Source organism: Suricata suricatta, chromosome X (assembly GCF_006229205.1).
Source record: "Suricata suricatta isolate VVHF042 chromosome X, meerkat_22Aug2017_6uvM2_HiC, whole genome shotgun sequence".
Lineage (NCBI taxonomy): Eukaryota > Metazoa > Chordata > Mammalia > Carnivora > Herpestidae > Suricata > Suricata suricatta.
Window position 1 is genome coordinate 67,594,387 of NC_043717.1, and position 23,136 is coordinate 67,617,522.

The following is a 23,136-nucleotide window of genomic DNA, read 5'->3' on the forward strand; positions in this document are numbered from 1 at the left end:
AATCAGATTCACAGACAGACAAGGGGCTAGCCTTACTCCCAACCTTATACATATCTGTTTCTGTTTTCCTCTGTCTTCCTTCCATCTCCCCCAAGATCGATCGATCTCTCTCTCTTTCTCCCTCCCTCTCTCTCTCTCTCTCTCTCTCTCTCTCTGTCTCTCTCTCTCACACACATACACAGCTATTGAGTCAGCTGGTTAGGTAATATCCAAAGCATTCTGGTTTCCTACTTTCCAAACTAAAATGATTTCTTTGAGATTTTTTTAAAGTTTTTTAAATATTTTTTTATTTAGTTTTGAGAGACACAGCTCTAGAGAGACACAGCGAGCAGGGGAGGGTCAGAGAGAGAGGGAGACACAGAATCTGAAGACAGGCTCCAGGCTCTGAGCTAGCTGTCAGCACAGAGCCCGACGTGGGGCTCAAACCCACAAACTGTGAGATCATGACCTGAGCTGAAGCCGGACGCTTAACCAACTGAGCCACCCAGGCACCCTGAGATATTTTAAAAGAAAGGACTCATCCATTCCCCTCAGCCTTTGCCCATAACGCATGTAACATCTTCGCAGGAAGCAGCATGGTGGAGTCAGACCTTGATTCAAATTGTAACTCTATTGCATAAGAGTGGGCTTGACTTTCCTAATCTGTAAAAAGGGAAATTTTCCTACTTCTAAGGTGTTTGGAAAAATTAAGGAATAATATACAATGTGCCTAACATAAAGCTTTTTACACAAAAGGCATTTGATATATATTAATGCCTTTTTGCACAAGAGGTCAAGTCACTTGGATTCTACCTTGAAACCCAGGTTTCTCAACCCAGGGCCTTGTTCCTGAGATGGGTTTATTTACTATATGTGTTAATCATTTCTCAAGACTAAATAATGGTACTCGGAGCAAAGGGGGGAAAAAGGCCTTACCCCCTAGAGGTATTGAAGGATCCAGAAAGAAACCCGGCAGAGAACATCTTCCTTTCCCTGTGCACATGTCTCTCCTTCCTTGTGGTAGGGGACTACAGAGCTAAAGGAGGAGTTCTCTTGGCAATTGAGATAGAAAAAAAAGTGGTATGACTTTTAAAATGGATTTTCAGTTCTCTCCATAGATACCAAACACAGAAGTCAATGGATCAGAGCTTGGCAGAGGTATTAGGCAGCAATGTACGGAACAGGAAACTATCTTTGAATCCACACAAAATGATTAGGGAAGGGCATTTGTCACTTTGGTTCTTCTCCTTCAAGCCACTGAGCAGCAACCACAGTAAGTGAGGACATCAGAGAGAAAAGCTCATTTAGAACTAACAAATGCAAACACTTAACAGGTGAAAAAGCTTTATTGAAGCACACATACATTTCAGGGGATAGAGAACAAAGGAGCAAGTTACAGCCCAGGATCCCCAATGATGGTTTCCGTTACAATATTAATCCATACCAAATAAACCTTTTAAAAACACTCCTCCATTCAGTTCACATGTACAACAGAAACCACTGCAGCTGCCCCCAGTCCAGTGGCCTTATAGGAGAGTCAACTAGAAGACTCTACCAAAAGGGATTTTTTCTCCGGTATAGACTCCTTTCACAAACAACTCGATGTAGATAGTGTTGCAAGAATAACAAGGTCAGTTTGGTACAGAGAGTTTCAGAAAATGAACCTTAGATCACCAGACCCTTCTTAGAAAGGTCTCAGGACACCACACCCATGTTACATCTAGGTCAAGTATAGTACACAATAGGAAAAATATAAAGTGAAACCACTTCAAGAAGGAAGTCAGAATAACTGGGCGATTCTCTGAACACATTCTCTTGGAGCCCTAACAGTGCTCAGTCTGAAGAAACACTGGGCCAGTTCAGACAGTACATGGCTATTCTGGCTGGTGTAATAGAATGTCGACCATATTCTGTGTGGTACCACATCACAGACACAAATGCTAAGAAAGATGTGGTATATGAGAGTGATCATATCTTGTCTTTTATTAGAGAAATGAGGAGCTCTCAGACAACAGCCTTATCTGTATAAAATGTAAGGATCTAGCATGGGCTGGGAGACATTTCACTCTCAGTCACTCTGGTCCTATGAGACCACTGAAAAGCCATTGCAGTCATGTCCATGACTCAGTCAAAAGGCCACTATCTAATTAAAGTGTTTTTCTGAAGTAGTTCCATTATAAGGGTCTCCTAAAGGTCTAGGGAAGGTGTATGGAGTGCCGAGGAACTTAGGAATTTTCTTAGCCTTTCAAAGAAAACCATTAGACCAAAGCTATATGGAAATTGCTTAAACACAAGAAGAGTTAAAATCCAATTCTAGAAACTTATCAAGGTAAAAATAGAGTTCAAAACATAAACTGGAAAGGAAAGGGCAAACCTATTCACTTCTCTCCCATCTTCTCCTGTCCTTATTAACCCAACCCTGCTTCTCAGAGCATTGGCCTTGAACCTATACAAATGCCAAAAGTAGCCAGGGCTTCCTGGAGAAGTAGGAAAAGAATTGCAAGACAGGAGATAAAAACTTGTTTTAAAAGATTTTTAAGTTAAGTGGACATCATAAAGATAAAAGAATAGATTCTGGAAATATACTAGATTATGAACAAATAAAAACATTTCCAACAGACCCATATTCGTGAGCATGCTTTAAAAAGAGGAACAAATTTTCATCACTCTAACATAATGAGATTTGTAGAAATACATGTTTACACACACACACACACATACATCACACACACACACACACACACAGACACACATACACATACACACACTAAATATAAATCTTTGCTGTTGGTTTCTTCACTTCCTCTGACTTGCCCTGGACAGGGCAGGACCTGCAAAGAAGGACAGGGACTCATAAGCCTGGCTTCTGCTTGGCCATTGAGGAACGAAGCTGCAGAGTCCCTTCTGCCCAAGACCCTGGGTACTGTCGCATCTTCTGCCACAGGCTCACTTCTTCCCCGGTAGAGTCCATCCAGTCCACCACTTCCCCATTACTGATCCCTGAGGAGAAACACCAGAGGAAGATGAACAGGGAACCCACTCCACAGCCCCCCGGAAAAGATGGGTTATACAGCAAGGGTAGCCATTCCATAAAAGACAGTGTGCTATGAAGATGGGCTGATGGGACGACAGTCTGCAAACCACTCCCTGTTTACCCTGCAAAACTATTTCTGTGCTTCTGAGACTCTATCAGAGACTTCAGGTTGATGAAATGTGACTCCAAACAGCACATGATAGCCTCAGACCTCTTATTCTGGGGCCATTACAGAGCTCTCATGTCTGACACCTCATCCCAGAACTACTGCCCTTCTGTTATTGCCAACTTAACTGAAAATTAAAAGAAGAAGAGAAGGAGAAGGAGAAGGAGAAGGAGAAGGAGAAGGAGAAGGAGAAGGAGAAGGAGAAGGAGAAGGAGAAGGAGAAGGAGAAGGAGAAGAAGAAGAAGAAGAAGAAGAAGAAGAAAGGAAGGAAGGAAGGAAGGAAGGAAGGAAGAAAGAAAAGAAAAGAAAAGAAAAGAAAAGAAAAGAAAAGAAAAGAAAAGAAAAGAAAAGAAAAGAAAAGAAAAGAAAAGAAAAGAAAGAAAGGAAAGAAAGAAAAGGAAGCAGCAGCAACATCTGAACATCTTTTTCTCTAGCTGTAGAGTCCAGGCCTGGATTTCAGATTGTATGTCCTAATCTCTTGTATATTCATTCTTTCAACAAACATTTACTGAATGCCTACTATGTACCAGGCACTCTTCTGGGCTCTGGAGATACAGTGGTGAACAAAAAAGTTCTTTCTTGCAGGCAGCTTACATTTGGACAAGGTTAGCAGGAAATATACAAGTAAGTCAAAAGTACTTCAGATAGTAAGATATGTGTTGTGAAGTAAATGAACATGGTGATCTGTAGTGCCTAGACCAGGGCCTCATTTAGATGGAGTGGTCTGAGGACCTGTCCAAGGAGGCATTTGGGTTAAGCTCTGAAAGATGGGAAGGAGCCTTCCTATAGAGGCTCCCTATAGAAGTTAACTATAATTGCAAAGGTTATGAAGTTGGAATAAGCTTGGTATATTTGGAGAGAGGAAAGAATCATTGTGCTTGGAACATAGCTGAACAAACAAGAGAGTGATATAGGATAAGACATAAATGAACAAAGGGTCCAGAATCTATAGAGGCCCATCAGAATGGCGAGAGCTTTGGACTGTCTTCTAAAGTACAGTAGTAAACCACTGAAGAGTTTTAAGCAGGGGACTGATATGACCTGGTTTATATTTGTAAAAACATCATTCTAGATACTTTGTGTTAAATGTTTTGTATGACTTATTAATATACAAGTACTATTAAAGGCTGCAGGCATGTAGAGACTGTAGAAAGTAAAAAGGGGATTCAAGACTAAACCTTGAAAAACACCAATATTTAGAGTTGGTGGAGAATGGGAAACCCACAAAGAAAAGTGTAGTATCAGTAGAAGCTAAGTAGTTCAAAAAAAAGCAAGGGGGAATGATCAAGGTGCCTGGGTGGCTTAGTCAGTTAAGCATCTGACTTCAGCTCAGGTCATGATCTCACAGATCATGGGTTTGAGCCCCGTGTCAGGCTCTGTGCTGACAGCTCAGAGCCTGGAACCTGATTCTGTATCTCCCTCTCTTCTGCCCCTCCCCTGCTCACACTCTGTCTCTCTCTCATTTAAAAATAAACATCACAAAAAATTTTTTAAAAGGGGGAGCGATCAGCTATGCTAAATAGCACAAAAATTCTAGTAAGATGAAAACAAAATTTTATCATGAGCAATTGCTCAGTAAGTGGTAAGACAAGCCAGATCACAGTGGATTGAGGACTAAAAGAGATGTGAGAAAGTAGAGATAATTTAAGAAATTAGAAGGGGAATGTGGGGTCAAGAAAAGGTTAATTTCTGTTTCTTAATATTGGAAATACCAGAGATTATTTGTTTTCACCTCCAGGAGGGAGGCAGAAAGAATGAAAGTGATCAGACAGGAGAAAGAAGAGATTCCAGAAGTGAGGTTAGGAAGGTAAGGGTGTGATCTGAAACACTTGGAAAGAGCTTGTCCTTGACTAGAAAGGACCCTTCTTTCATTATAACAGGATGGAAGATGAAAATTATAGGTACAGATACAGGTAGATTTTTAGATTTTTTGGGTGGAAAGATGATGGCATTCTTGGTAATCAGGGTCACATTTATCTGTACACTCAGTGCATGAGCTCAGCTTTCCCCTAGGTCTTCACATAGTAGGCACTCAGTAAATACTGGCCAAATGTTAACTGAAAGGAACGAAGATAACTCTTGTTATAGAGGAGGTTTTAAGAAAAGGGGTTGGGTATAGTAGGAGTGAAATATACAAGAAGCCTTTAAAATAGTCAGGATGGGGGAGAGGCTCTCACCAGTGCCAATACCCAGCCTGACCCCTCCCAGGAAGTCATTGCTGGCCAGCGGCTCCCGGTCCCACACAGTCAGTTCCAGGCACATGTGTTGTAGATCTTCCAGTCTCACACCATTGTAGACAAATGTATGGTTGTAGTGAGGATTCAGGGTCTTCTTCATCACAGGAGTTTTACGCTTACTGGCCTTGTTCCTCATGGGAAGGAGGTATCTGGCAGAAGGTGGGGAGCAATCAACAACTACTCAAAGCTGGCAAGCATCTATCTATCTAAATCCCCTTTCCCTAGCTAGCCCAGGAAGTTAACTCAACATTCAGATCTGAGTACACACAGTCCCTCCTTTGAATATGCTGAAGCAGAGTTCCCACTGCTTCCACTAGACCATTCACCTGATTCAATTCCTTTAACCTGGAGAGAAAATTAATATAATGTTATTAGTAAACTGTTATCTACACTCTACCAGACATGGGTATTAAATATTGGATCCCATTTCTTTATTTATTTATTTATTTAATTTTTTAATTTACATTCAAGTTAGTTAACATACAGTGTAGTATTGGCTTCAGGAGTAGAACCCAGTGATTCATCACCTACATATAACACCTAGTGCTAATGATTCCATTTCTATTGGACAAGGTGCTCTTTAAATAAAACCAATAGTAATAACCATAGGCTTAGCCAAACATGATTTGCCAAAGACCTTAAAAGTCAGTGGGATGATCTATAATTTGGGAAAACTGACACTGTTTAAATATTGTGGTGAACAAAGTCCTGAGTGCCTAAATCTTAACAGTCAGGTGACAAAGATTTTTATTCAGGATTAATTAAAAGCATAAATGTATAACAGAAGGAAATTCAAGCCTATTTGTTTACCACACTCCTCTTTGGAAATCCACTCTAAGTAACAGTCCAAACTGAGCTCAGAGCAGTACAAAGGTGGTTGTGGAGGCTTTGCTATTACCTATTTTCAGGAGCAAAGGTGGTTGCTGGAGGTGATAGGATATACAAGGATAATATCCACAGAGAAAGGTTAAATTGGGTTCCTCTCTTAGCTCTCATGTCCTGGAACTGGTTAGTTTCGTTCTGGTCCAGGGACTCACCCCTTGACAAAGCTGTCTGAAGTCCCTCCTGATTTGGCAGCCATCAGGTTCTTAGCTTCTTTGATCCACACCTGGAGTTCTCCCCCTTCCCCACCTTTACCTGTAAGGGATGTCAGAGATAGCAAGTGAGTCCCTACACCTTCAGATTTGTCTTTATCTACATAGCACCTTCCATCCCTTGCCCCTGAAGGCAGCAAGCTTCATGAAAATTGGACCAAACCAATTTTTGTAGTCTCAGGACCGAACATAGTGCCTGACAGTAAGCAACAGGTGCTCAATTAATAAGGACATTAGCGACAAATGCTTTTAGAAAACTGGCTATGTGTCAGATCCTACATTAAGCATTTAATTCTCAAAGCAACCGTGTAAGATATGTACTATTATTCCTATTTTATAGATGAGAAAATGGGGGCTTAGAGAAATAAAGTTGCCTTACATTTGTTGAGTGATTTTTAAAAAGGGAACTCTTCTACCTGTGTTTTTTCTTTTAATAGTTTATTGTCAAATTGGTTCCCATATAACACCCAGTGCTCTTCCCCACAAGTGCGCTCCTCCATTACACTACCTCTCTTCCCCTACCCCCTCCCCCTTTCAACCCTCAGTTCGTTTTCAGTATTCAATAGTCTCTCAGCATCTATCTGTGTTCTTGATCCCATGGCCACTTCACAGGACTCAACAGGCATCATGAATTTCAACCCCCACTTCCCATTTTTAATATCTTTTTCTACCAGTCCTATCCCCTCAGTATAAATATATGCTAATCACACTCTTCTTCTTCTTCTTTTAAAAATTCCTTTAAAAGAAAATCTCCCTTTACCCTTATCACCTTCTCAAACTATCCTCCATGTCTCTCCTTTCTTTCACCATCAAGAATTCTGAACGAAAGAGTCCATGTTCAATACTTCTTATTTGCTTCATTCTCTCTGGCTAATTTCTGGTGAAATCTGGCTTCTGCTTCCACTTATCCACTGAAAACACAACCTAATGCCAATGTGCCATGTCTTCTCAATCCTTATCGGCCTAATATCCCAGTAGAATTTCAATACTATGACGACCTCCACTCTTTTCTTCTTCAAGATCTTTCCTTAATAACCTTCTACTTCACTGGATTTTTTTCCCCCTTTCTTCATCTTTAAAATGTTGTCCTTGCTTCTCTTCTCTAGTTTCTGCATGCCCTTCTTGAGGGTCTCATTGATTCCCCAAATTCTATAAATTAGACCTTGCTACAGGTATCTTTCTAAGAACTTTGGCTTCCCATTGCACCAATGGATTGAATTCAACTCTTTAACATTATGTTAAAGCCGTTTTTAGTCAGGCACCAGCCTCATCAACAATTCCAGCCCCACTCCCACATATACAAACCGTAAGTCTGGTGCCACTGAAATAAGGAGTTCACTATGTCACCACTTACACACAGGCCCACATTTACCATGCCTTTTTATAACCTTTGCTCAGGCTATCTTTTCTGGAACTGCTCTTCTCACCTCATCCTCTTCCTTTTCTTCCTGGTAAGATCTTAAGTCCAGTTTCATCATAAATTCCTTATTGAAGCTCTCCCACATGTAACCAGAGAGAATTTGGCACTCCTGTTATCTGTGGTCTTTTAGCATCTGATTGTCTTTCTTGCTAAACTAAGCTCTTCAAGAGGGCAAATATGCCTTATTCATCTATATATCCACAGTCACTAACACGGTTCCTGGTGTGTTGATTCACTCTTCCTCAACATTGACCTTCCTGTCCCTCATACTTCACTATCCCTTGAAACCAACCTTTCTCACCCCCAAAGTTTCTGTTCTATTCTGCCCTCTTAATAGCTTGCCACAGCTGGACCAAGTTCAAGTCAGTATAATGGCTCAAAAAATGAATGTCAAGCCTAAGATATTCCCTGATGGCTGAAAACAATGCAGAAAAGGCTTACTTGTAAAGAAATCTTCCCTAGAAGATGATCCAGGGAGCCTTTCAATCTGGTCTCTCCAGCAGTGCTAGCCACAAGCTACACTATCTCAGACACCCTGTACAGAACACCAAGGGCTAAATCCAGCACCCCCACCCCCCAAACTCACTCTTTCTCCAGTCACCTCCAACAGGGGGTTTGGAGGCTGGGATGTATTTCAATGAAACCACCAACTCGCCTTTGTGTGATGGCAAGCCAGTCGGGGACTCAGCACCGATCTGAAACACAGGGAAACCCGACAGGTCAAGCTGGGTTTCTCAGGAGTTGTTGGGACCTCTCGCTGAGGAGATTCTAAAATTAATCCCAAGGACGGATTCATGATGTAAGAGAATTCACCTTGTGAATACAATCAAGGGTCCTAAGGCCATGGTGGCCACAGGTTTCCAAGGCAGTTCCTTCAGAAGGAGCTGCAGAAGAACCAACAGTCTTCTGCAATTCCCACTGTTTTGCTACTTTGGGGATACGGTTACAAGATTCCAAATACCCTCAAAGGTCTTCCAGCAAAGTTGCCACACAAACTCACAGGGACTGACACCATGATGAAGAGTCTTGCTATCAACATTGTAAGAGCCAAAAAGTGGGAACAACTAAAATGGTGATCAACATAGGAAAAGTTAAATGAGTGATTTTAATGCCACATATGGCATATGAATTATGGCATGCAATCATCAAAAAGAATGCAGGGAATCCATATATGCTGACTCAGAAAGATAGCCAAGAAAAGCAAATGCATAAAAACTATCCCACTTTTATTTAAATACATTCGTACTTGTACATGTGAATATGTATGTATATAAATAATGATTATTATCACTTATATAGTAGTTACTATGTGCCAGGCACTGTTATATGTACTTTAAGTATATCATTTTGCATAATCCTCAAGATAGTACCTATGAGATAGGTACTATTATCCCCATTTTACAAATTGTGAAACAGAGAGGTTAAGTAACTTGCCCAAGGTCACACAGTTAGCAACTGGAAGAGGCAGAATTCAAATTCAGACATATTGGCTCCAGAGTCCATGCTTTTAACCACTATACTACACTGCATAGAAAAACCCAGAAGGATACATACAAACTTAAAACTTGTTTATTCTACAGAGAGGAGTGAATTGGGGAAAGGAAAGAGGGCTTTCATGTTTTACTGTGTATATATCTACAGTATCTTAAAAGAGAAAGGTATGTATCACTCGTATGATTCTTAAAGATAAAGCATGTTTTTTTTCCTAAAGAGAGCTTGCAAAGATTTGAGGACTAGGTGGAGGGAGCTCTGTTGCAAGAATTTGAATATGCCACAATTTATAATTTTATATTTATTTATGTTACTTTTGATTGATGCCTGTCTCTTACCACTAGAACCTAAATGCCAGGAGGACAGGAATCACTCTCTTTTTGCTCAGCCTAGTATGCCTGACACTTAGTAAAGTACTTGGCACACAGTAGATGCTCCAGAAATATTTACTGAATGAATATAAGAGTGAGTGAATGAATGAATGAACAGCAAGTGGCCTATTATCTTTGGCTGTTGGTAGCAGAATTGCTTCCCTATATTGGCTCTCTTGGCATGGTTCTGTTCTCTATGCTTTGGTATTCAGAATGTGAGTTGGTGTAGACTAGACATACCCTGTCACCTGACTGTATTCACTAGTGCTCCACTAACCTAGGTCCTCAGCATGGAGTATACCAATGCCAGGAAGGCAAAATCCCCACTGGTTTAGAAAAATTACCCATACCCAGAATGCACAGTTTAGTGTATGGGAGAGATACAAAAGAATAGGGAGGTGGATGCCAGGAAGAGAAAACTGAATAGGAGCAAATGGATTGCTAGTAGACACACACACACACACACACACACACACACACACACACACACACACGCATGCACACGCACACACACATATGCAAAGATAGATCAGAGACAATAAATATAAAATGTTTTAAGTTAAAATAGGTAATACTGGAGTGGTCTTTTTGTTGTTTAAAAATGTCTACACACTTTTATTTATTTATTTATTTATTTATTTATTTATTTATTTATTTATTTATTTATTTATTTTTGTCTACAAACATTTAATTTCCTCTCTAATTGCCTGGTTCGCCCAATCGATTTTCAGTAGGGTAGTTTTTAACCTCCACATTTTTGGAGGTTTTCCAGACGTCTTCCTAGGGTTGGTTTCAAGTTTCATAGCATTGTGTTCTGAAAGTGTGCATGGTATGATCTCAATTCTTTTGTATTTATGGAAATTTTTAAAAATATGGAAACAAATAAAAATGAAAATATAACAATCCACACTCTCTGGGATGCAGTAAAGGCAGTCCTAAGAGGAAAGTTCATTTCAATCCAGGCCTACTTCAACAAATGAGAAAAACCATGAACTCAAAACCTAACAGAACACCTAAGGAAACTAGAAAGGGAGCAGCAAGAGAACCCCAAATCCAGCAAAAGAAAAGAAATAATAAGGATCAGGGCAGAATTAAACAAGATGGAATCCACAAAAACAAATGAACAGATCAATGAAACAAAGAGTTGGTTTTTTGGAAAAATGAACAAAACTAATAAACCTCTAGCTAGGCTCCTCAGAAGGAAAAGAGAGAACACTCAAATAGACAAAATCATGAAGGAAAATGGATCTATTACAACAGATCCCTCAGAAATACAAGAAATCATCAGAGATTACTATGAAAACTTATATATCAATAAACTGACAATCTAGAAAAAATGGACAAATTCCTAAATTCACATGCAATACCAAAATTCAAACGGGAAGAGATAGAAAATCTGAACAGAACAGTAACCAGTGAAGAAACTGAATCAGTTATCAAAAATCTCCCAACGAATAAAAGCACAGGGCTAGATGAATCCCCAGGGGAATTGTACCAGACATTTAAAGCAGAGTTAACACCGATCATTCTCAAGTTATTTGAAAAAATAGAAATGGAAGGAAGACTTCTGACTCATTCTACAAAATACATATCACTTTGATTCCTAAGCCAGGCAGAGACCCAACAAAAAAAGAGAACTACAGGCCAATATCCTAAATGAATACTGATGCAAAAATACTCAACAAGATACTAACAAACTGAATTCAACATCATATAAAAAGAATTATCCATTATGATCAAGTGGGATTCATTCCTGGGTTGCAAGGCTGGTTCAATATTCACAAATCCATCAATGTGATACATCACATTAACAAAAGAAAAGAAAAAAACTCATATGATCCTGTCAATAGATGCAGAAAAAGCATTTGACACAATACAAATTCCCTTCTTAATAAAAACCCTTGAGAAAGTCGGGATAAAAGGAACTTATTTAAACATTATAAAAGTCATTTATGAAAAGCCCATAGCTAATGTTATCCTCAATGGGGAAAAATTGAGAGCTTTCCCCCTGAATACAGGGACATGACAGGGATGACCACTCTCACCACTGTTGTTAAAGATAGTGTTGGAAGATCTAGCATCAGCAATCAGACAACAAAAGGAAATAAAAGGCATCAGAATCGGCAATAAAGAAGTCAAAGTTTCACTTTTCACAGAAGACATGATACTCTACATGGAAAACCCAGCACACTCCACCAGAACCCATCTATAACTGATTAATGAATTGAGAAATGTCGCAGGCTACAAAATCATGTATGGAAGTTGCTTGCATCCTTATACAGCAAAAATGAAGCAACAGATAGAGAAATTTAAAAAAAGATCCCATTCACAATTATGCAAAAAAAAACATAAAATACATAGGAATAAAACTAACCAAGGATGTAAAAGACCTGTATGCTGAAAACTATAGAAGAATTATGAAGAAAATTGAAGAAGACACAAAAAAATTGAAAAACATAGCAGGCTCATGGATCAGAAGAATAAACATTGTGAAAATGTCATTATTACTCAAAGCAATTTACATATTCAATGCAATCCCCATCAAAGTTGCACCCGCATTCTTCCCAAAGCTAGAACAAACTATCGTAAAAATCTCATGGAACCACAAAAAACCCCAAATAGCCAATGTGATATTGAAGAAGAAAACCAAAACAGGAGGCTTCACAATCCCAGACTTTAGCCTCTACTACAAAGCTGTCATCATCAAGACAGTATGGTATTGGCACAAAAACAGACACATAGACCAAAGGAATAGAAAAGAGAACGCAGAACTGGACCCACAAGTGTATGGCCAACTAAACTTTGACAAAAAAGGAAAGAGTATCCAATGGAAAAAAGACAGCTCTTCAACAGGTGGTGTTGGTAGAGCTGGACAGCAACATGTAGAAGAATGAAATTAGACCATGCTCTTACACCATACACAAAAATAAACTCCATATGGAAAAAGGACCTGAATGTGAGACAGGAAACCACCAAAACCCTAGTGGAGAGACCAACAGCCTCCTTGACCCCAACTGCAGCAATTTCCTACTCGGCGCATCCCCAAAGGCAAGGGAATGAAGAGCAAAAATGAACTATTGGGACCTCATCAAGATAAAAAGCTTCTGCACTGCAAAGGAAATAATAAAAAAAAACTGATAGGCAACCAATGGAATGGGAAAAGATAGTCTCATATGGCATATCAGATAAAGGGCTAGTATCCAAAATATACAAGAAATTCATTAATTCCATACCCAAAAAATGAATAATACTGTGAAGAAATGGGCAGATGACCTGAACAGACACTTCTCCAAAGAGGACATCCAGATGGTCAACACGCATATGAAATGACGCTCAGCATCACTCATCATCAGGGAAATACAATTCAAAACCACACTGAGAAACCACCTCATGCCAGTAAGAGTGGCTAAAATGAACAAATCAAGAGACCATGGATGCTGGCGAGGGTGTGGAGAAACAGGCATCCCCCTACACTGTTGATGGGAATGTAAACTGGTGCAGCCTCTCTGGAAAACATTATGGAGGTCCCTCAAAAAACTATCAATAGAATTCCCCTATGACCCAGCAATAGCACTGTTAGGGATTTACCAAATGGATACAGAAGTGCTGATATATTGGAGCACATGTAACCAAATGTTCATAGCGGCACTTTCTACAATAGCCAAATCATGGAAAAAGCCTACATGTCCATCACATGATGAATGGATCAAGAAAATATATATATATACCACATTATATATATATATATATATATATATATGTATATATATATATACACACACACAATGGAGTACTACATGGCAATGAGAAGGAATGAAATATAGCCATTTGTAGCAAAGTGGATGGACCTCAAGGGTGTCATGCTAAGCGAAAAAAGTCAGGTGGAGAAGGACAGATACCATATGTTGTTTGCACTCATAGGTCTAAGAGGAGAAACTTAACAGAGGACCATAGGGAGGGGAAGGGGGAAAGAAAGTTGGGGAGAGAGAGGGACACAAATCATGAGAGACTATGGAAAACTGAAAAACAACTGAGGGCTGAAGGGGAGGGAGAGAGGGGAAGTGGGTGATGGTCATGGAGGGGGGGCACTTATGGGGAGAAGCACTGGGTGTTATATGGAAAACAATTTGACAATAAACTACTATAAAAAAAACTATCAATAGAACTCCCAAATGACCCATAAATAGCACTATGAGGGATTTACCCAAGGGAAACAGAAGTGCTGATGCATAGGAGCACATGTACCCCCAATGTTCATAGGGGCGCTTTCTACAAAAGCCAAATCATGGAAAGAGCCTAAATGTCCATCACCTGATGAACGGATCAAGAAGATGTGGTAGGGAGGAGTCATGATGGCGGAGAGGAAGGGAGCTCTGTAAACTTCGTCCACCTCATCTATTGAACTGAGAAGGACATTAATCTCATCTGCAAGAGGGGAAGGAGAAAATACAGACTACAGAAAGAAGACAACCTCAAAATTGCCTGAATATATTCTCCCTTATCTCATCCTTATCTCTCCCTCGACTGGATATACACTTTTAGACTGTCCATTGTCCTTTGTTGTCTCTGCCCCCCTTTATTTTTTTTCTTCTCTTCTTCTCTTTCGTCTCCCTTTCTTTTCTATTCCTCCTTTCCCCCTTTTAATTTGTTTGTTTGTTTGTTTGTTTGATTTGTCTGTGCGTTTGCATGCTTCTGTTCCCTGTGTGGCTGTCTGTCTGTGTTCCTTTTGAGGGATACCCCAAGAAAGAAGCCAAACTACACATGACAGAGAGTCTCATATATCAATGAGCAGGGAAATAAAATAATCAAAGGCACAATAAGAGATACTGAGAGACACCATTAAAAAAACATTTGCTGAAAAGAGAGGCTCGGGATAGTCAATAAGCCTCTTTAAGAGAGCAATACTAACAGGTGCACAGTGCACAATGAGGTTTTTTTAAATGACAAAAGACAGAAAACTAGCCAAAATTACAAAATGAAATAACTCTCCCCTGAAGAAACTCCAGGAAGAAATCACAGCCACAGAAATGCTCAAAACAGATCTAAACAACATAACAGAATTTAAAACAACTGTCATAAAATTAATGGCTGGGCTTGAAAAAAGCATCAGAGAAGCTACTGATACAATGATTAGGGACTTTGAAAATAGGTGTGACAAGTTAAAAAAGGCTATAAATGAGGTGAATAATAAAATGGAGGTGGCCACCTCACAGATTGATGAGGCAGAGAGAAGAATAGGTGAATTAGAAGACACAGCTATAGCAAAAGAGGAAGCCACAAAGAGAGAGAGAGAGAGAGAGAGAGAGAGAGAGAGAGAGAGGGGGAGGGAGGGAGAGAGAGAGAGAGAGAGAGATCAATCCAGGAGAAGGAAAGGGGAATTCGACTCTTGAGTGATACAATCAAAGGGAACAACCTCTTAACAATACGAATTCCTGAAGAGAAGGAGAGAAAGGTCCTTAGGGATACTAGACCAAATTATAACTGAGAATTTCCCAAATATGGGGAAAGAAATAGACATTCAAATTCAAGAGGCACAAAGAACCCTCTTAAGACGTAATTTGAATCGACATTCAGAACAACATATCATAGTGAAACTGGCAAAATATAAAGATAAAGAGAGAATTCTGAAAGCAGCTAGGGAGAAAAGAGCCCTCACATACAAAGGGAAACCTATCAGAGTGGTTACAGACCTATCTACTGAAACTTGGCACACCAGTAAGCAATGCAGGAAACATTCAATTTGACGAACAGAAAAAACATGCAGCCAAGAATGCTTTATCCAGTGAGCCTGTCATTCAAAATAGGAGAGATAAAGGTGTTCCCAAATAAACAAAAATGGAGAGAATTCATGACCACCAAACCAGCGATTCAAGAAATCCTAAGAGGGACTCTATGAGGGAAATGTTGCAAAAAACCATGGTGCCAGAGACACTACTATAAACATGAAATCTATGGAGAATACAATGAATCTAAACCCACATTTTCCAATAATAGCACTGAATATAAATGGACTGAATGCTCCAACCAAACAACACAGGGTAGCAGAATGGATAAAAAAAAAAAATCCATCTATTTGCTGTCTACAAGAGACTCATTTTAGACTGAAGATACCTTCAGGTTGAAAGTAAAGGGATGGAGAAATACCCATTATGCAACTAGAGGCCAAAAGAAAGCCAGAGTAGCAATACTTAAATCAGACAAACTGGACTTGGAAGTAAAGGCAGTAACAAAAGATAAAGAAGGACATTATATAATAATTACAGGGTCCCTCCATCAGGAAGAGGTAACAATTATAAACGTCTATGCACCAAATTTGGAAGCATCCAAATACATAAAACAATTAATCACAGAAAGAAACAATCTTATTTATAAGAATGTGCTAATTGCAGGGGACTTTAATACTCCACTAACAGCAATAGACAGATCAACCAGACAGAAAATCACTATAGAAACAATGGACCTGAACAACACGTTGGAACAGAAGGAATTGATAGATACATTTAGAACTCTGCATCCTGATGTTAGGAAATTCACCTTTTTTTCGAGAGCACATGACACATTCTCCAAGACTGATCACATACTGGGGAATAAAGCAGCCTCCATAAATATAAGGGCAATCATATGCACACTTTCAGATCACAATGCTATGAAACTTGAAATTAACCACAGGAAAAAGTCTGCAAAACCTCCAAAAATGTGGAGGTTAAAAACCACCCTACTAAAGAATGATTCGGGTCATGAGGCAATTAGAGAAGAAATTAAAAATATATGGAAACAAATAAAAATGAAAATACAACAATCTAAAATCTCTGGGACACAGCAAAGGCAGTCCTAAGAGGAAAGTATATTGCAATCCAGGCCTATTTCAACAAACTACAAAAAGCACAAATTCAAAATCTAACAGAGCACCTAATGGAACTAGAAGGGAAGCAGCAAGAGTACCTCAAACCCAGCAGAAGAAAAGAAATAATAAAGATCAGGGCAGAAATAAACAATATAGAATCCAAAAAAACAGTTGAGCAAATAAATGAAACCAAGAGTTGGTTTTTTGAAAAAATAAACAAAATTGATAAACCTCTAGCCAGGCTCCTTAGAAAGAAAAGAGAGAGCATCCAGATAGACAAATTCATGAATGAAAGTGGATCTATTACCACCAATCCCTTAGAAATACAAGCAATCATTAGAGACTACTATAAAAAAATTATGTGCCAACAAACTGGACAACCTATAAGAAATGGACAAATTCCAAAATGCACATGCACTACCAAAATTCAAAAGAGAAGTGATAGAAAGCATGAATAGACCAATAACCACTGAAGAAATTGAATCCATTACAAAATATCTCCCAATGAATAAGAGCCCAGAGCCAGATGGCTTCCCAGGGGAATTCTACCAGACATTTTAAAGCATATCTAATACCCATTCTTCTCAAACTATTCCAAAAAATAGAAATAGAAGGAAAACTTCCAAACTCATTCTATGAGGCCAGCATCACCTTGATACCCAAACCAGAGACCCAGCGAAAAAAAAAAAAAAAAAGAGAACTACAGACCGATATCCATAACGAATACATATGCAAAAATACTCAACATGATAATGGCAAATCGAATTTAACAGCATATAAAAGAATTCTCCATCATGATCAAGTAGGATTCATTCCTGGGTTACAGGGCTGATTCAATATTCACAAATCCCACATTATGATACATAACATGAACAAAAGAAAAGATAAAAACCATACGATCCTGTTGATAGATGCAGAAAAAGAATTTGACAAAATACAGCACCCTTTCATAATGAAAAATCTTGAGGAAGTTGGAATAGAAAGATCTTACTTAAACATTATAAAAGCCATTTATGAAAATCCCACAGCGAATATCATCCTCAATGGGGAAAAACTGAGAGCTTTCCCCTGAGATCAGAAACACGACAGGAGTGTCCACTCTCACCACTGCTGTTTAACATAGTGCTGGAAGTCCTAGCATCAGCAATCAGACAACAAAAGGAAATAAAAGGCATCAGAATTTGCAAAGAAGAAGTCAAACTTTCACATTTCGCAGATGACATAACACTCTACATGGAAAATCTGGCTGACTCCACCAGAAGCCTTCTAGAACTGATCAATGAATTCAGTAAAGTTGCAGGGTACAAAATCAATGTACAGAAATTGGTTGCATTCCTATACACCAATAAAGAAGCAGCAGAAAGAGAAATCAAGAAACTGATCCCGTTCACAATTGAATGAAAAACCATAAAATACCTAGGAGTAAACCTAACCAAGGATATAAAAGACCTATATGATGAAAATTATTGAAAACTTATGAAAGAGATTGAAGAAGACACCAAGAAATGGAAAAACATTCCATGCTCATGGATGGAAGAATAAACATTGTGAAAATGTCATTACTACCCAAAGCAATCTACAAATTCAATGCAATCCCCATCAAAATTGTACCAGCATTCTTCTCAAAGCTAGAACAAGCTATCCTCAAATTTATATGGAATCACCAAAGACCCCGATTAGCCAAAGTAATATTGAGGAAGAAAACCAAAACGGGAGGCATCACAACCCCAGACTTTAGCCTCTAATACAAAGCTGTCATCATCAAGACAGTATGGTAGTGGCACAAAAACAGACACATAGACCAATGGAATAGAATAGAGAACGCAGAACTGGGCCCACAAATGGACAGCCAATTAATTTTTGAAAAAACAGGAAAGAGTATCTGATCGAAAAAGGACAGCCTCTTTAGGAGGTGGTACTGGGGAACTGGACAGCAACATGCAGAAGAATGAAACTAGACCACTTTCTTACACCATACACAAAAATAAACTCAAAATGGCTGAAGGACCTGAATGTGAGACAGGAAACCATCAAAACCCTCGAGGAGAAAGTAGGAAACAACCTCCTTGACCTCAGCCCCAGCAATTTCCTACTCGACACATCCCCAAAGCCAAGAGAAATGAAAGCAAAAATGAACTATTGGGACCTCATCAAGATAAAAACCTCTGCACTGCAAAGAAAAAAATCAACAAAACTAATAGGCAACTGATGGAATGGGAAAAGATATTGGCAAATGACATATCAGATAAAGGAATAGTATCCAAAATCTACAAGGAACTCACCAAACTCCACACCCTAAAAACAAATAACCCAGTGATTAGAAATGGGCAGAAGACATAAACAGATCCTTCTCCAAAGAGGACATCCAGATGGCCTACAGGCACATGAAATGATGCTCAACATCACTCATCATCAGGGAAACACAAATCAAAACCACACTGAGATACCACCTCATGCCAGTCAAAGTGGCTAAAATGAACAAATCAAGAAACTATAGATGCTAGTGAGGGTGTGGAGAGATGGGCACCCTCCTACACTGTTGGTGGGAATGTAACCTGGCGTAGTTACTCTTGAAAACAGTGTGGAGGCTCCTCAAAAACTATCCATAGAACTCCCCTATGACCCAGCAATAGCATTGCTAGGGATTTACAAAAGGGATACAGATGTGCTGATGCATAGGGGCACATGTACCCCAATGTTCATAGCAGCACTGTCAACAATAGCCAAGTCATGTAATGAGCCTAAATGTCCATCATCTGATGAATGGATCAAGAAGATGTGGTATATATATACAATGGAATACTACATGGCAATGAGAAAGAATGAAATATGGCCATTTGTAGCAAAGTGGATGGACCTTGAGGGTGTCATGTTAAGCGAAATAAGTCAGGCAAAGAAGGACAGATACCATGTGTTTGCACTCATAAGCCTAACAGTAGAACATGAGAAACCTAATGGGGAGTGGAAGGGGGAAAGAGAGTTGGGAAGAGAGAGGGATGGAAAACCTGAGAGAGTATTAAATACTGAAAACGAACGGAGGGGTGAAGGGGGAAGGTGGGGGAAAAAAGAGGTGGTGGTAACGGAGGAGGGCACTTGTGGAGAAGAGAACTGGGTGTTATATGGAAACCAATTAGACAATAAAGTATTTTAAAAATGTCTACATAATTTAGTAATTCCTATATTGTGAACTTCAGTAGACTCTTAAAAACTGGAGTTTAGCCTTAGCTACAATTGGTGTATTTTTTCAGTGTCATATTTCCATCAATATCGAATGCCTCCATTTTAATGCATTTTTTCTTTTGATGTATGGCATTTTTATTGGCAGTGGTTCATAATGGTTTATAGTGGCATTTCCAATATAATTATTATCAACTGTAGGCCTCTGAGAGAATGATTTGTGTGCCAAATGCTTAAGAAATTCTAAATAGTTTGGTGATCATGGCTTTCCTGTTTTTATTAATTAAGGCGCAGATTTAATGTTGTTAGTATTTTCTATGGAGGGCAGGAGCTGTCGAAATATTGCATGTATGTTTCCTTTGACCCAGCAATTCCACCATCATTAATTTCTTCTATAGTTAGATTCACATAAGATGGCCAAGATATATTACAGTATAGTTTTAACAGCAAAGAAAGCAAGTAATGTATAATACAGGTACATGAAAGAATACTATACAGCAATGAAAATGAGATAGATATGTAAGCGATGGTATAGAAAGAGGCCCATGATAAATAGTAAATTGTTAAACAAAACACTCAAAACACATGTACACAATGAGGTTCATATAATCCCATTTGTTTAAAAAGGAAGAAATATAAATCCCTACTTGTATATCTGTGCTCCCTAATCCAAAATCTCTATGAAGATATCCAAGTGGTTGATAACAGTGGTTGTTTCTAGGGAATGAAATGTACTTTTCTTTTTATACACTTCTATGTTGTTTTAATTTTTAACCATGTGCACAAAAATCCTTTTATTCTGAATTTTATTAATAACCAACATAGGCAGACATGGTAAAAAAAAAAAAGCTCAAACATTGTGGAAAGGCATACAGAGGAAACTAAACTGCTCTCTCACCTTAGTCTCTCTTCCCAGAGGCAGCCACTACTTCTAGTTTCTTGCCTGTCTTTACAAAGATAATCTCTGTACCGCCTACTACTTTTAACATTTAAAATGCTGGTGTAAAAAAAATGTTACCAAGGAACCTTGCCATTGAACAGTTCATATCATCAAGAAATCCTAACTCTGTTTTCGATATTTTATCTTAACCACAATGACAATAACCTACTGAATGTCCATTACATGCCAGGCACTGTTTGGTACTTGGCATACAATCCTGTGAAAAGTGAATATTATTGTTATCTCAATTTTGTAGATGAGTAAAGTAAGACTTACAGAAGTTAAATGATTTACCTAAGTTATTTTGTAAGAGAGGTAACTTACCCAGCTGGCAAATAACTGAACCAGGATTCAAATCCAGGTCTGCACTCAGATCCCAGGCACTACAATGCATACTGCTACATTCTCACCTGAGATGCCATCTCCAAAGTAAAATTGTCCCTGGCTTGTGTGGCAAAGAGCACAATAATTAGATCTCCATAAATTGCTGTACTTCCCACTGCTTTAGTGAAAAGATTAGCTTGGAAAAGTATAGATTAGGATATACCCAAAAGACTAGCTTGGAAAAGAGATGCAAGTTAGGATGTTAGGATATGCCCAAACTCTGGAACGTTATGAGGGAAAGCTTAACACACAAGAAAGACTTTTCAAAGGAAAACCATGGCTTTGTCCTTTGCCTGGCCTGCAAAGAAGAGATGACATGCTTAGCACGCAAGTGCATCTGAAATTACTGTCCAACTCAGAAGCCCCAGCAGGTGCGCTAGAATTCTAGAGATTACATTCAAGGACGCGACCAATAAGTACCAGCAGAAGTCACTGCATACAATGCTACCTCAGATCCAAACTGTGTAACTTGTTATAGCAGACTACCTTCCCGTGTAAAGTCAGGCAATGATCCAGTTTCTTATCAACTTTCCAGGAATCCATCTGGACCTCTGCCTCTCCAAGGAAAGTGTTTCTGCCAAAACGACCGTGATGCCAAACTGAGAATTGCAAAGTTCTCTGGGCCAAGAGAGATTCTGGGATCTCATACTGTGAAAAAAGGGAGAAGCCCAGGATGATTAGTTGGCGGTAATTCCTCAGAAAAGATTATTCCAAAATCTGAGCAACTACGCCCAAAGTCCATAATTCTCGATACCAAATTACTTTAGTCCCTAAGAACTTTGAGTTTCTTTCATCAAACCCTCCACTTACCCCATTTCACAAAAATCTACCCTATTCCATGGAAGGACCTGGAAAATTAATTTTTCCTTGACTCGTGAAAGAACAATGGAACATTCAAAAATGATTTCCACAGAAACTCCTGATCCCAAATTGCTTTTTAAAATAATATTTGTGGTCACATGAATCTCCAATTTCACAACCATCCAAGAAAGCCAGTTCATCTTTCTTCTATTCTCTGGAAAGTTAGTATGTGAACAGATGCCCATGGTGCATCTTTAGAAACAGATATGGCCACGGAAAGCCATGTCAACAAGCCATGTAACAGAGGAATTGCTATAGCTTACTGCACAAGACAGGACAAGTTCTACTCTCACAGTATAGATACTTACTCTGAGGGTCTCATCATATAGCGGATTGATGGTGTCCCGCTTGATGCTGGTTTTTCTTTTTCCCTGGCGGGACTTGTCGGGCAGAAGATAAGTCTTTACATATCTAGAGACCGAGAAGAGAACTGACTCATTTGTTGCCTTTTCTCAAGCCCATTCTTCATTTCTCTGCTTTCCATGTACATATGCCATGATGAAATGAAAATGCCACACCAAACTCTTTAGACATGTCATTTGTGTATTTCCTAATTCTGGTCCATCTCCCATATCTCTCCTAAGCACTCTCAGTCACACCTCCCTGTCTGCCCAGAAAGTGATAACCTCAGTTCAAGAATGCCCACATAGATGCCAGGGTCCGAGCTTTCATCTCAGAGCATCAGTCAGGTTCCAGAAGCACTCACGGGTTAGAGCGCTTCTTGGCTTCATCAGCATAGGCCAGCTGGTGGCACTCCTTCACGTGGATGACCAGAGTCTGTGTTTGCTGCTCATACTTCAAGGAAAAGGTGATCTTGCCAGTCACAAAGATGTTTCCAAAATCACCAGCTTCACTATAGATGCTCATCATGCTGCCAATTGTACTCTGAAGGTAAAGCACCCACAAACATCTGGTAAAGGCATACTCCCCCTCCCACATTGCTCACATCTTCCTTCAAAATAAAGTCAAAGTTATGGAACAAAATAAAACCTTCAGAAGCCCCTGCTATAAGCCAGTACTGCCAACAGTCTTGCACTCACAGCATGAGAGAGCCTACTAGCATACTCACAGTTGTTGAGGTTAATAATTAGTTCATGGCTCACCTATCTTCTTAGTTTCTCTTTTCCCCTTCTTTTTA

The 23,136-nt window shown here is 39.2% G+C and overlaps 1 protein-coding gene across 2 annotated transcripts in view; it reads right to left on the reverse strand.

Annotated features, from left to right (window-relative positions):
* Positions 1-1,306: 1,306 nt before the first annotated feature.
* The window catches only part of SYTL4 (synaptotagmin like 4), a 32,693-nt gene continuing 10,863 nt past the window's right edge, over positions 1,307-23,136 (reverse strand). Inside the window, exons 10-16 of one of the 2 annotated variants that reach the window (XM_029929951.1) lie at positions 22,705-22,883; positions 22,307-22,409; positions 21,624-21,785; positions 8,517-8,625; positions 6,454-6,553; positions 5,357-5,565; positions 1,307-2,979 (exon numbers count right to left, since the gene is read on the reverse strand). In XM_029929951.1, the coding sequence (XP_029785811.1) occupies positions 2,831-2,979; positions 5,357-5,565; positions 6,454-6,553; positions 8,517-8,625; positions 21,624-21,785; positions 22,307-22,409; positions 22,705-22,883 (1,011 nt within the window). In that variant the 3' untranslated portion in view covers positions 1,307-2,830. The remainder of the gene's footprint in view (positions 2,980-5,356; positions 5,566-6,453; positions 6,554-8,516; positions 8,626-21,623; positions 21,786-22,306; positions 22,410-22,704; positions 22,884-23,136) is intronic. The other variant, XM_029929952.1, reaches the window with a different exon arrangement.